Here is a 14,382-nt window from a genome sequence, read left to right on the forward strand (position 1 = left end):
TGCCAACATCAGAAGCCAATCACAACACGACACGTGTCGATGTTAGAACAAAACTAGAAACTCTCCTCTATGAATAGGAACCATTCTCCCACAATAATCTCTAATGTCCACGACCCAGGCTAGCCGCCAATCTAGAGAAGGGGCAACAAGTCCCAGAAGAATATGAAGGTACTGGGGACTCGGAAACATTCCGACAAACTCACTCTAGAAGTCAGTATGGCGAGTCCAGAGAAAGATCACGCTATCTTGATCAAACTTTCCTACTTCCAAAAGGCGATGGGGACTTAAAGAAGAAAACTTCGGTGGTGCACGACTCCGCTCAGGACCCCCTTGTCCTGCAGCTCCTTGAGGAAGTAAACAAGCTGAAGGCTGAACGTCAAGCTGAGATACCTGACTGGAACCAACCCAGGCCTGGCCCTCTCACAAGAAGGATCCTCAACACTCCCCTCCAAGCGAAGACAAAGCAGAAGCTTGATTTACAGCTCTATACTGGAAGGGAAGACCCGATTGAACACCTTAACCTCTTTGAGTCCACCATGGTATACCGGGGACACACCGACGAAGAACGGTGCCTTCTCTTCCCCTCCACCCTCTCTGGCGGAGCTTTAAACTGGTATTGCCGTCTTCCACCTGAGACAGTAGACTCATTTGAAGAGTTGATGACGCTGTTTGTCTCTCAACATATCTTCCAGACCGATCGCTTGCATTCCGTAGATGACTTGTACACTATTCACCAGAAGCCGGACGAGTCATTACGAAAGTACGCTGGCCGCTTCAGCCATGAGTATTCTCGCTGCGCTGAGGCAGATGACAAGACCGCCCTCAAGGCTTTCACGGCAGGCTTACGTGACTGTTTCTTCAAGTACATGATCAATGACAACACTTGGAAGACTTACTATGAGGTGATGACACAAGCTTACAACCATGTCTCCGCCGAGGCAAGGACATATCAAGGGAAACCCCCTACAGTCACCCCTTATCAGCAAGTAGGGAGTGGAGGCCAGATCCAACCGAATGAAAAGACCTCAACCTTCCAAATGGTAGCAGCACACCCCCTGCCTCATTTAATGCTTCGCCAAGTCAGCAAACATATCAATCTCAGGGCAAAAGGAAAGACTTCCATCCTCACCAATCTCATTTTAATAAAAAGAATAAGGGGCACTATAGTGATAACTCAGGATATCGTCACAATAATGCCCGCCCCCAGGCAGTAAATGTAGTGGGCCAATCACGTGTTAAGACAGGCCCTACCCCGAGGTATGAGACATACACCTCTTTGAATGCTACATGTGCTGCCATCTACCCCAGTATAGCTCACCTGATACAAAAGCCAAAGCCAAGACAACCAGATTACAAGTCCACGAAGAACACGGGCATGTTTTGCTGCTACCACGAGTATAATGGCCATGATAGTGAGAAGTGCATTATCCTCCGTGACCATATTGAAGCTTTGGCACGTGAAGGAAAAATTGATCAGTTCCTCCTTCACCCTCCAAGGGATAACCGTAACCAACGCCAGGTGAATGTGATATATTCCATAAGCGGTGGCACACCCATGTCTGAATCTTCCAATAGGGCCATGAAAAGCAGTGAACGAACTTTGAGACCTGGCCATCAAATGTTTCACGTGGAAGACATCAGAGGAGGCAAGTATCAAAAGCCTAACTGGGATCCAATATGTTTCTACCCTGAGGAAGAAAGAGGTATCATCTACCCTCACAATGACCCGCTGATCGTGGAAGCTCACATAGCAAATTTTGATGTGAAACGAATCCTGATAGACACAGGTGCTTCAGTCAATATCATGTTTGCTGAAGCTTTCAAGGCACTTAATGTAGCTGAACACTTGCTCGATCGCTCGATTTCTCCTCTGATAAGCTTCTCTGGCGATATCGTGCAACCTTTAGGGAGTATACACTTACCCTTCACCATTGGTACAAGCCCCTACACAGCTACTATTACCACTAACTTCCTAGTGGTCAACTGCCCGACGGCATACAATGTCATCTTTGGGCGCACAGGCATCAATGATCTCAAGGTCATGGTATCCACACATATGTTGTTGATGAAGTTTCCAACCCCTTTCGGCAATGGGTACATCAGGGGAGATCAACTTAGTGCTCGATCATGTTACAACACTTCAGTCAAACAACAACACCTGCCTGTCCCCAAGGAGACTCTCTTTATACATAACCAAGTTGTAAAGACCAGTCCAGATGAATCCAACTCGGGTCTTCAGGATGGCAACATTCAACCCGACGACCCTCGAGATGACTCATTCACCCAGCAAGCACAACCCGCTGAAGAGTTAGAGAAGGTCTCTATCTCCAAAGACCATCCAGACCGCATGGTGAATATTGGCACCACTTTGTCACCACCCTTTCGGTTGTCGCTGATCTCCTTTTTACAAGAGAACGCCGAGGTCTTCGCTTGGTCATATAAAGATATGCCGGGCATCTCTCCCGATATCATCTGTCACCACTTGAGTATTGATCCCAAGACCAAACCAGTAAAACAGAAGGGAAGATCTTATGATGTTGAACGATACGAGGCGATAAAAGCAGAAGTTGAAAAACTCAAGGACATAGGCTTCGTCCGTGAAGTCAATTACCCAACATGGGTAGCAAATGTTGTCCTTGCTAAGAAAAATCCGACCAAGGAAAGTCTCCTGCTTCAAAAGGTCTTGTGGAGAATGTGTGTCGACTACACCGACCTAAACAAAGGATGCCCGAAGGATAGTTTCCCCCTTCCTCTCATTGATAGACTTATAGACTCTACGGCAGGGTGTGAGCTCTTGAGCTTCATGGACGCTTATTCAGGATACAACCAAATCCTCATGAACCCCTCAGACCAAGAACACACGGCCTTCACTACTGATAGGAGACTATATTGCTATAAAGTCATGCCTTTCGACCTAAAGAATGCAGGAGCAACTTATCAGAGACTGGTCAATTCAATGTTCGCCGAACAGATTGGGAAGAGCATGGAAGTTTACGTTGATGATATGTTAGTCAAGAGCAAACATGCTGACCAACACATCACCAACCTATCTGAAACTTTCACCATTCTAAATAGGTATCGAATGAGGTTGAACCCCAACAAATGTGCCTTCGGCGTGGGCTCTGGCAAATTCTTAGGCTTCATGATTAGCCAAGGAGGCATTGAAGCTAACCCCGAAAAGATCAAAGCAATCCTCGACATGAAAGAGCCAGTAACTTCAAAAGACATCCAAAGCCTTACTGGCAAGGTGGCAGCCTTAACCAGATTCATCTCTAAGGCCACAGACAGATGTGCTCCTTTCTTCAAAGCACTCAAGGGAAATAAGAAGTACATTACATGGACGGAGGAATGTGCCAAGGCATTCAGGAACCTCAAAGAATACATGAGTAAAGCCCCTCTGCTCTCCAAACCAGAAGTTGGTGACACTCTCATTATCTATCTATCGGTTTCGGTTTCAGCAGTTAGTTCTGTTCTTATTCGAAATAACAGTGGGGTCGAAAGGCCCGTCTACTACGCTAGCAAGGCCCTACAAGATGCGGAGACACGATACTCCAACATTGAGAAATTAGCTCTAGCATTGGTCATGTCTGCTCGGAAACTTCGCCCTTATTTCCAAGCACACGCCATCATCGTGCTTACCAATCACCCTCTTCGACAGATACTCCAGAGTCCTGACACGTCTGGACGAATGATCAAATGGGCGATAGCATTGGGTGAGTTTGACATCTCCTACCAACCAAAACCAGCCGAAAAAGGTCAAGCAGTAGCAGATTTCATCGCCGACTTCACATATCCTGTTGACATTGCTTCTACACCTGAAGCAGTAGCTTCATTACCATCGGAAGCTCAGAAAGTAGAATCAACAACCCCAGCATGGAGTCTGTATGTTGATGGCTCATCCAACCAACAGGGCTGCGGAGCAGGATTAGTCCTCACTACCCCCGACAAAGTGGCGATGGAATACGCTATTCGTTTCAAATTCAAGGCATCGAACAACGAGGCCGAATACGAAGCCCTTCTAGCAGGCTTACGTTTGGCCAAACACTTTGGGGTTAAACGAATTGATATCTTCAGTGACTCCTAATTAGTGGTCAACCAAGTCACAAACAACTTTGATGCTAATGATAGCTCCATGGCAGCATATCTTGCGCAAACGCGACTTTTGCTCAAGCACTTCCACTACCAGATGACCCAAGTTCCTCGAGCGGCAAACAGTCATGCAGACGCTTTGGCTCGCCTCGCCTCGGCAGTGGAAGACAAGATTGGGAGAAAAATTCATGTCGAATTGTTGGCAGAACCAAGCACCATGGTCGCGGAGGTGTGCAATTTACAACAAGAAGATAGTTGGATCACCCCAATTTATAAATTCCTTGCTCATGGCACCCTTCCAATTGACAAAGTCCAAGCTAAACAGATTCGATACAAGTCTGCCCGCTACCTGATCATTAATGACCAACTCTACAAGCGCGGTTTCACCCTGCCATACCTAAGATGCCTTACACCTGCGGAGGCGGAAATTGTCCTTCGGGAAATACATGAAGGAGTCTGCGGAGATCATGCTGGGTCTCGATCCCTAGCACACAAGACTTTTCGCCAAGGATACTATTGGCCAACACTCCACCAAGATGCCATCAGAATATCTCGCTCATGTGATAAGTGTCAACGCTACGCAACTATCCCTCACTCCCCTCCCGAGCCGCTCACTCCTATGATCAGCCCTTGGCCATTCGCCCAATGGGGACTTGATTTGATCGGCCCAATGCCTGCAGGGAAAGGCAAGGTCCGCTATGTAATCGTTGCAGTTGACTACTTCACAAAGTGGGCTGAAGTAGAACCCTTGGCAACCATTACTGAAGGAAAAATAGAAGACTTCGTATGGAAGAACATCCTCTGCAGATTCGGCATTCCCAATGCGATAGTCACGGACAATGGGCGGCAGTTCGACAATAAGAAGTTCAAGATGTTCTGCTCTAAGTTCAACATCAACTTATGTTTTGCCTCTCCAGCCCATCCCCAGTCTAACGGACAAGTCGAGGCCGTTAACAAAATAATCAAGCGCACTCTGAAAACTAGCTTGGACAAAGCTAAAGGTTGTTGGCCAGAATTCGTACCCCAAGTCCTTTGGTCATACCGCACTTCATATCGGACTTCCACAGGAGAAACTCCATTTTCACTTACTTTTGGTACAGAAGCAGTTGTCCCAGTTGAGCTTGAGCAAGCAACATACCGAATCCAGAACTACATACAGAGTGAGAACGACAAGCAACTCACCCTCAACCTGGATCTAGTCGAGGAACACAGAAATCAGGCTCACCTGAGGAATGTCGCCTACAAGCAGCGCATCTCCAACTACTACGACTCAAGGATCAAACCTCGCTCTTTCAAAGTGGGAGACTGGGTACTGAAGAAAAGATTACTCTGTGATAGGGTCCCGAGTGAAGGAACACTCAGTCCTAACTGGGACAGACCTTTCGAGGTCATTGGCATCAGCCGCCCTGGCTCCTACAAGCTCAGAAACTCCGACGGCAAAACCCTTGGCCATCCATGGAATGCTGACCACTTGAAGTACTATTACAAATAGACTCACATTGTACAAGTGTTAAGCTACAGCCGTTCGGCATCCTATGTAACAAAGACCATTTGGTATGAATTCAATAAAGAGGTGATTTAGCCAACTCGGCCCTAAACTCTTTTACATTCTGAGCAATGAAACACTCAAGTGTTGAAGCTTCAACGCAAATGTTTCCAATACAAAACAAAATCTAAGTATGTGTCAACAAGACTATACAAAGGATCTACATCATACATTCCAACACATTCATACATAAACATCATACATTCCAACACATTCATACATAAACATCATACATTCCAATACATTCATACATAAACATCATACATTCCAACACATTCATGCATAAACATTATACATTCCAACACATCCATACATAAGCCAACTGTGCTTCGAAAGGGTTCAACACACTTTGTGTCATTCGACATTTTCCACAATGTGCCTCGACACCTTACCCTTATTCTCACCAACTAGGTGATGAAGGAACTCACATTCGTACCACCAACTAGGTGATGAAATGTACAACCCGTACTTTAATATTTTTTGGAAACTTGCCACCCCTATCACCAATCAGGTGAAGAAGGAACTCATCTTCATGCCACCAACCAGGTGATGAAATGTACAACGCGTACTTTCCTTCATGCCACCAACCAGGTGATGAAATGTACAACGCGGACTCTCTTTCATGTCACCAACCAGGTGATGAAATGTGATGAAAGGTGATGAAGGAACTCACATTCGTACCACTAACTAGGTGATGAAATGTACAACCCGTACTCTAATATTTTTTGGAAACTTGCCACCCTTATCACCAATCAGGTGAAGAAGGAACTTATTTTCATGCCACCAACCAGGTGATGAAATGTACAACGCGTACTTTCCTTCATGCCACCAACCAGGTGATGAAATGTACAACACGGACTCTCCTTCATGTCACTAACCAGGTGATGAAATGTGATGAAAGGTGATTAAGGAATTCACATTCGTACCACCAACCAAGTGATGAAAGCAACCCACCATTCATTCCACTAACCAGAAGACGAGTGGTACAACTTGTACATGTGAACTCCTAGCATTCACAAATAATCAAAAACCATCAAGCTTTACAACTCAACTAGGGGAGCACTTATGCCTAACAAGAGCTATAGTCACCAACAAAGTCTTATTGCAAGCTAATAATGGCTTCAATGCATGGTATACGAAGATCAAGCTCTTCAGCCCTCTTGCATCTGCTTCAGACATTTCTCCTCTGTAACAATGCAAACACTACAACTCATAGAAAGCTTCAAACGCTCTTGATCAAGACTGTTCGAAGCAAATTCAATTTATATGGTTCATCCAAACCTTTGACTACTACAAGATGTGGCTTGTATCACAATCTCTCGCTTAACAGTATGGAAGCAAAATTTGTATACGTTGTCTCTCCCACATTTTCAAATTTCTAGTTTTCCCAAAAAAAAAAAAAAAAAAAAAAAAAAAGGAAATTGGAAATTGGGAAATTCAACAAAGCTTCATCAATGGAACACAACTACAATCCTCAAAAGCTTTGCACTATCTTCATCAAGATAGTGTGAAGCAAAATCAATTTATGGTGCCAACAAAAGCTTCATCAATGGAGGACAAGTATCAATCTCCAAAGCTTCGCACTATGTTCATCAAGATAGTGCGAAACACAATCAATTTATGGTGCCAACAAAAAGCTTCATCAATGGAGGACAAGTATCAATCTCCAAAGCTTCGCACTATGTTTATCAAGATAGTGCGAAACACAATCAATTTATGGTGCCAACAAAAACTTCATCAATGGAGGACAAGTATCAATCTCTAAAGCTTCGCACTATGTTCATCAAGATAGTGTGACGCACAATCAATTTATGGTGCCAACAAAAGCTTCATCAATGGAGGACAAGTATCAATCTCCAAAGCTTCGCACTATGTTCATCAAGATAGTGCGAAGCACAATCAATTTATGGTGCCAACAAAAGCTTCACCTATCAAGCTTCAACCCCAAAGCTTCACCTATAAAGCTTCAAACACAAAGCTTCACCTACAATACCAAATTTCAACACCAAAACACATAAAAGCTTCACACACTCTTCATCAAGATAGTGCGAAGCTAATTCCAGTGGAGCTGAATTTTGGACATCTTATAGTTCTTGAGCAGATGAACAACTTTCACGAAGGAAATTTTTCTATTTTAGCGACGGAAGTTAGAGTGTTGAAGCTCCAAACATGACGGTCAGATTTCTGCAAGCTTCAAAGCTGCTGCGGTGTTTCGAAGATCTGGAAATATTCAACCGTTAGTTTATTCTGAATTTTTGATATGTTATGGAAGAGAGGATGAGGAACAACTTCTTTGAAGAAAGTATGTTGATCTGAATAAGAGAAAATGGAGTTTCGAAGCTCACAACAAGCCTGACGGGTTAACAGAAAATTGATGAACAGTTACTCATCATACCTGCATTTCTGAAGTTGTACTACTCCGATGGATCTCAAATTTGGATATGTTGTAGTTCACAAGATAAGGAACAACTTTCATGAAGACGACTTTGCAATCTGAGCTATAGAGAATGGTGTTATCTTGCATCCACTAAGGCTGATTAGTGGAAACGAAAAGCAATTCCACCAAAGAAAAGATGAAAAAGAGAGAAAAGCTACTAATTGCGCTTGATCTTGTCTAGTCAATAACATGCAGCATCAAACACACGAAAGTTGGAAATATTTTTAGATAAGGCATATATGAAGGTGTGACATCAAAACACGCATTCGTTACTTTGACAAATTAGTAGCAAGCAAGACACCTCATTCGGCAACTCTCCTCGCCTGAAGACTTGGGGGACTCCCACCATATGCTACTGCACCTTGATACTCGGCAGTCTCACAACCACTCAGTGACTTGGATTTTTCAAGTCTCCAACCGAGAAGTTTTCCTCACTCGGGAAATTAAGGGAACACTACCTCAAACTACATGCTTCACTCACAAAGCTTCAACAATACAAGTTTCAACAAAAGAAAAAATTCAAAGAACTTTCTGAAGAAGGCTTTGGTGTATTTAACACAATATGTTGAAATGAAGCAAAGCTTATTTATTAATATTTTCGATAAAGCCACAAATATGTACATATACATGAGTCAAAATAAATAAACAAAAGGGAGCCTTCACAAAGGTTGCTTAGGGGAAGTCTCAGCAGTCGGTAGAGCCCCAGAAAGAGAAAGCACCGGAGGGTGGTTATCCGGAGCCTCAGTACTTGACAAAACCCCAGAAGGATGAGGCATTGGAGGTTCATCATTTAAAGCTTCATTACCAGGTACAGCCCCAGAGGACGAAGGCAATAAATGCCTTTGGAACAAACCCACAAACCGCTGATGATCAAGTAAAACCTTACCATCAGATTCCTTCATCTGGTCAAGCTTCCTCTTCATGTTTGTAGCATAGTCATGGGCGAGCCGGTGCAACTGTTTATTCTCATGCTTAAGCCCTCTAATCTCCTGTTTGAGACTCATCACTTCAGCAGCCAATGATTCAACTTGGCGGGTTCTAGCAAATAGGCGTTGGGCCATATTAGACACAGAACCTGCACACTGAACACTAAGAGCCAGAGAATCCTTAACAGCCAACCCATCAGACCGTTTGGAAAGTAGTCTGTTATCTTTGGGAGTGAGAAGGTTCCTGGCCACCACTGCAGCAGTCATATCATTCTTCATCACAGAATCCCCAACGGTAAGATGACCAGTAGGGGATATGAAGGATGGGCGCCATATGTTGTCTGGAGAAGGCGTGGCTGTCTCTTCTCCAACGTTCAAGTCAAAACGACGGTCAGAGGGTCCAGACATTTTCAAATGTGTTGAAGAGGGAAGAGGTCAAACAAATCAAGATCTTAGAAGTGCAAGAAGGGAGCTTCTACTGGTAGAGATTCAAGTGTGCTGTGGAACTTAATGCCAGCCTCTATAAAAATCTGCACTCGACGGAGCTTCAGAAATCGAAGAGGCGTTTGCTTTCTCAAAAGCTGGGCTGCTCAGAGACCACGAGGGCCGATCTCAGAAATCAAAGAAGCACCTGCTTTTTCAGCCTCGTCAGCACCTGTCACATGCACACTCAGCTTTGCGGAAATTACGGGCAATCTGTCGAAGATTTCTGGTGAAGTAGAAAGCACGTGAATCTTACTGTTCAATCACCACTCTCCACATGCACCATCAACTCCTCGGGTACCACATATAATTTTGTCAAAGATCTCTGACAAAGTTTAGGCACGAGAATTTCGAAGTTCCAGCTACCCTACTATTACCCACAAGGGTAAAGGAACAGCACCACTGGTTGACAACTGGAAAGTCCCTATGTGTGTCGACCTCCGTGTTTTGCGGCAAGACAGGTTGGCAAGAACGTCCAACCTTTACTCACATTCGAGAAAAGACTCCCAACATAATTACTTTCTCAAAAACTGAAGTAGCACCGCTTCCCGAATCTCGAGAGTCAGATCCTCGACGGGATTGCTTGTTCGAAAACCGAAGAGGCACAACTCTCAGAACTTCGAGAGCCAGATTTCCTTAGATAAAGCTTGTCTGTAATCTTCACACGTAACATCAGCTTTCCAGATACCACATACCACTTTTTCAAAGTGCTCTGACAAAGTTGAAACACGTGAAGCTGGCAGCTCCCACTACATTGTTGTGACCAAGAAGGGTAAAAGAATAGCATTACTACTTGTTATTGGGAAATCCCTATATACATCGACCTTCCTCCTCCACGGACAGACAAACCTGCAAAAATGCTCAACCATTTCTCGCATTCGAGAAGGCACCCTCAACATAACCTTTCGAAATACTCAGCTTTATTTCCCCCCGATAATACCTCAGCAAATAAGCCACACCAAGAACAAGAGTATCTCATATCATCAGGGTCGAAAGCAAGAGTATCCCATATCATGTTTTCTCCCTGTCTTTGTCTTTGTCCTTGTCCACACCTGTAAGACAAGGAGAAAGAGAGCAGTCAGTCGGAACCTGAAATCAAACCTCCAATCTGGAACTGACTGCCCCGAACCTTTGCCTGGTTGCTTACTTAGCATTGCTCTCGAGTACTCATCCTCAACTGCTGTCAAGGTCACGAATTCCACCAGCAAATACCTCATGACAGTTGATCAGATATTGGCTCTTTACACTGAAGCTGCCAAGCGTGGATGAGTCACTATGAAGGAATGTTCTGAATGACCATTTAAATGCAAATGTTGCACACCACTTCTGCCATGCAAAAGATTGAAGCAGAAGGTTCAACGGTGAGCTGAAACAGATCACTACAGCACGACACTTTTCCATACCACATTCACTATTCCGTCAACAGCAACAGTATCCCATATCATCAAGGTCGCACATACTCTAGATTTGATGGACTTGTTTTGACCCTCAAATTCTTGGGTCGGCCTTATACTCTGAAGGGAACCAGAAAACCCTCCAGCACAGTTCAAGAATTAGCCTGTGGAAAGTTACTTCTTCAAAAGCAAAAGTATCTCATATCACATCTTCTCCATTTGTTTCTCCTTATCCTGGCAGCTGAATGAGAGACAAGGAAAAGGAGAACAATCAACCGGAAGCCGAAGACGAACCTCCGATCCTGGGTTGCTTGCTTGGAAGTTTGACTGCTTACCTTGTCTGTCACCTCTTTCGGCAGATCTCCTAGCTCGGCGACTTGGGGGACTCCTACTATAGGGTTTGTATCGCACTTGACCAAGCCCGAAACTACAAGTAAGCTTCAAGTGAAATTGATACATTACCTTGTGCATCTTCATCGGTTAAAGATACCACCCCTGGATGGAGGAAAAGTACTTCCAGAGAAGATGCCACATCTACATATGAGACAGATAAGGCAAGTGAAAATGATACCACACCTCGGTACTTAGAAGTTTCGTGATTACTCAGCGGCTTGGATCTTGCAAGTCCCCAACTGAGAAGCTTCCCTCACTCGGGAACTTAGGGGAGCACTGTTTGTACTATACTTGACCAATCCCGAAACTACTGAGCACCGGTCAACGTTATACCGTCAAGGACCTAGAAGAGCTTCCCTTCAACCAGGAGGCCAATCACAATGCGACACGTGTTGACATCAGAAGCCAATCACAGCTCGACACGTGTCAACATCAGAAGCCAATCACAACACGACACGTGTCGATGTTAGAACAAAACTAAAAACTCTCCTCTATAAATAGGGACCATTCTCCCACAATAATCTCTAATGTCATTTTGTACTAAACTATTCACTAGAACTCACTAAACCAGAGCTTGAACCTATGTATTTGTGTAAACCCTTCACAATTAATGAGAACTCCTCTACTCCGTGGACGTAGCCAATCTGGGTGAACCACGTACATCCTGTGTTTGCTTCTTTGTCTCTATTCATTTACGTAGTTATCCTCACTAGTGACCGAAGCAACCAAGCGAAGGTCACAAAACCTGACACTTTCTGTTGTACCAAAGACCATCCGGTTCTGTGCATCAACAAATTTAATGGCAAGGATTCGCTTCTCCCCCAAGATGCCCTTATTGTAGAAAAATTGGAACTTTTTTTTTAGATAAACAATCCCAAACAGACCATCAAACTATAATTTAAGGTGTTGACCAACACAAAAAAGGAAAACTAATGAAAGGAGCTTAAAAACTTTTAGTTTTAATAATAAGAATAAAATAAAGGGAACTTTAACGAAAAGCACCTGGTACTGTTCACTTTAACGAAAAACCACATTTTTACACTAAAAAGTCAATCCTAGTACTATTTACTTTATTCATTATTTTGTCCTTATCATTAAAACTCAAAGTCTTCAAACCCTTTTCATTAGTTTTCCTTAAAATAAAAGGTAAAGTGAATGGTACCAGGATTGAATCTTTAGTGTAAAAACGTGATTTTTCGTTAAAGTGAACAGTATTTGGAGTTTTTCGTTAAAGTTTCAAAAAAAAAAAAAAACCTATAATATAAGGTGCATTTTCATTACTCAACAACTTATTGTTACCTCAAACCCATTTGAAATGTACAAATACTAGTCCTATATACAGATTATATAAGCCCAAATTTTGTGGATCAATGATTTGAGCCTACTTATGGGTTTCATGTATGTCAAGAGAGATTGAAACCACAAAATAAGATATTTTAGGCTTTACCGTACACAGCAAAGACAATGAAAGATTGAAACCACAAAATAAGGATATGTTCATAAAATCACCCTTATATATTGCCTCAATGGATCATATGAACCACACAAAGCAGTGGCTACTGAGATTTCAAGATAATTCCACACCAGTCTCCCAACACTCTCATAGGTTTGAATAAGCAAAGCAACGCAAACCAAATCTTCCTACCCTACCTTCAATGGCGACCATCACAAATTTCATAGTCAAACCACTTTCGTCATCTCAATTTTCAATCCCAAGAACAAGTTGTTATGTTGGTAAAGGTTTAAGTTTGGTGACGAAGCTTAAACCTTTACCTACAAAACTTGAAACAAAAAGAAACCAATTCCGCAACTTCACCATCAACGCCAGAGCCACCACCGGCACTAAAGAGGTTCGAAGTGACGAGAGAGTTCAGCGAGTGCACAGCATCCAGGAATTCGACGAGGCCCTCGAGTTGGCCAAAAACAAGCTCGTTGTCGTCGAGTTTGCCGCCAGCGACAGCGCCCAGAGCCAAAAAATGTACCCTTTCATGGTCGACCTCAGCCGCACGTGTAACGACGTAGAGTTTTTATTGGTCATGGGTGACGAGTCGGAAGACACCCGAGAGCTCTGCAGGAGAGAGAACATCGACAAAGTTCCCCACTTCAGCTTCTACAAGAGCATGGAGAAGATTCACGAGGAGGAAGGAATAGACGGCGATCGGCTGAGGGGGGACGTGTTGTATTACGGCGACAACCACTCCGCGGTGGTTCAGCTGCATCAGAAGGAGGACGTAGAGAAGCTGATTGAGGATCATAAGGTGGACAGCAAGCTGATTGTGCTTGACGTGGGGCTCAAGCATTGTGGGCCCTGTGTCAAGGTGTATCCGACGGTGGTGAAGCTGTCGAAGAAGATGTCGGACACGGTGGTGTTTGCGAGGATGAACGGCGATGAGAACGACAGCTGCATGCAGTTCCTCAAGGACATGGAGGTGGTGGAGGTGCCTACTTTCTTGTTCATTAGAGATGGTGAAATTTGTGGAAGATATGTGGGTTCTGGTAAAGGAGAGCTTATTGGTGAAATTCTGAGATACCAAGGAGTCCGTGTGACTTACTAGGTTAATTATCAACAAATTACAATGTTCAAATTTAATTTTACAAAATTTGTACTTTATTTGTGTAACCAAAATACATGAAGTTGAATTAGACTTCGGATATGTTCTAGCTCAAGAAAAGAGAAATGTATTAAGAACCTAATACATAGTACTCTTGAATGAGATAAACTTTAGTAGAATTGTCTTATATGGACAACGCTTGCATAAACAAATTTGAGATCCAGTAATACCATAATAAAAATATCTCTAGAAGGGAGGAATTATGCATTGTTAATTAAGGAGATAGGAACTTAGGACTATAGATGAAGGCCTTAAAAGGAAGGAAGACCAACCACTTAGTACTACGGTTTAGTGATATTCCCCACTTGTAAGTGAGAGGTCTTAGGTTCGACTCTCGTTAAAGGTGAATTTGAATCATATTGTTAACCCATCATGAGGTTTAGATCCCTCATTATTTAGTGTAAATAATATCGTTTGTTAAAAAAAAAAAAAACGGAAGACCAGTGTGGATTGAGGCTTGAAACAGTTTGTAGGCAACATTTGTTGTAGAAAATCAATGGGC

General features: G+C 43.4%; 1 protein-coding gene across 1 annotated transcript; it reads left to right on the forward strand.

Annotated features, from left to right (window-relative positions):
* The first annotated feature begins 12,638 nt into the window (after positions 1-12,638).
* Positions 12,639-13,999, forward strand: LOC103440233 (thioredoxin-like protein CDSP32, chloroplastic). The gene has a single exon (XM_008378903.4). It carries the CDS (start codon positions 12,924-12,926, stop codon positions 13,821-13,823), a length of 900 nt encoding a protein of 299 aa, XP_008377125.2. The 5' UTR covers positions 12,639-12,923; the 3' UTR covers positions 13,824-13,999.
* Positions 14,000-14,382: the final 383 nt, after the last annotated feature.

The sequence above is a fragment of the Malus domestica genome, chromosome 08 (genome assembly GCF_042453785.1).
Source record: "Malus domestica chromosome 08, GDT2T_hap1".
Taxonomy (NCBI): Eukaryota; Viridiplantae; Streptophyta; class Magnoliopsida; order Rosales; family Rosaceae; genus Malus; species Malus domestica.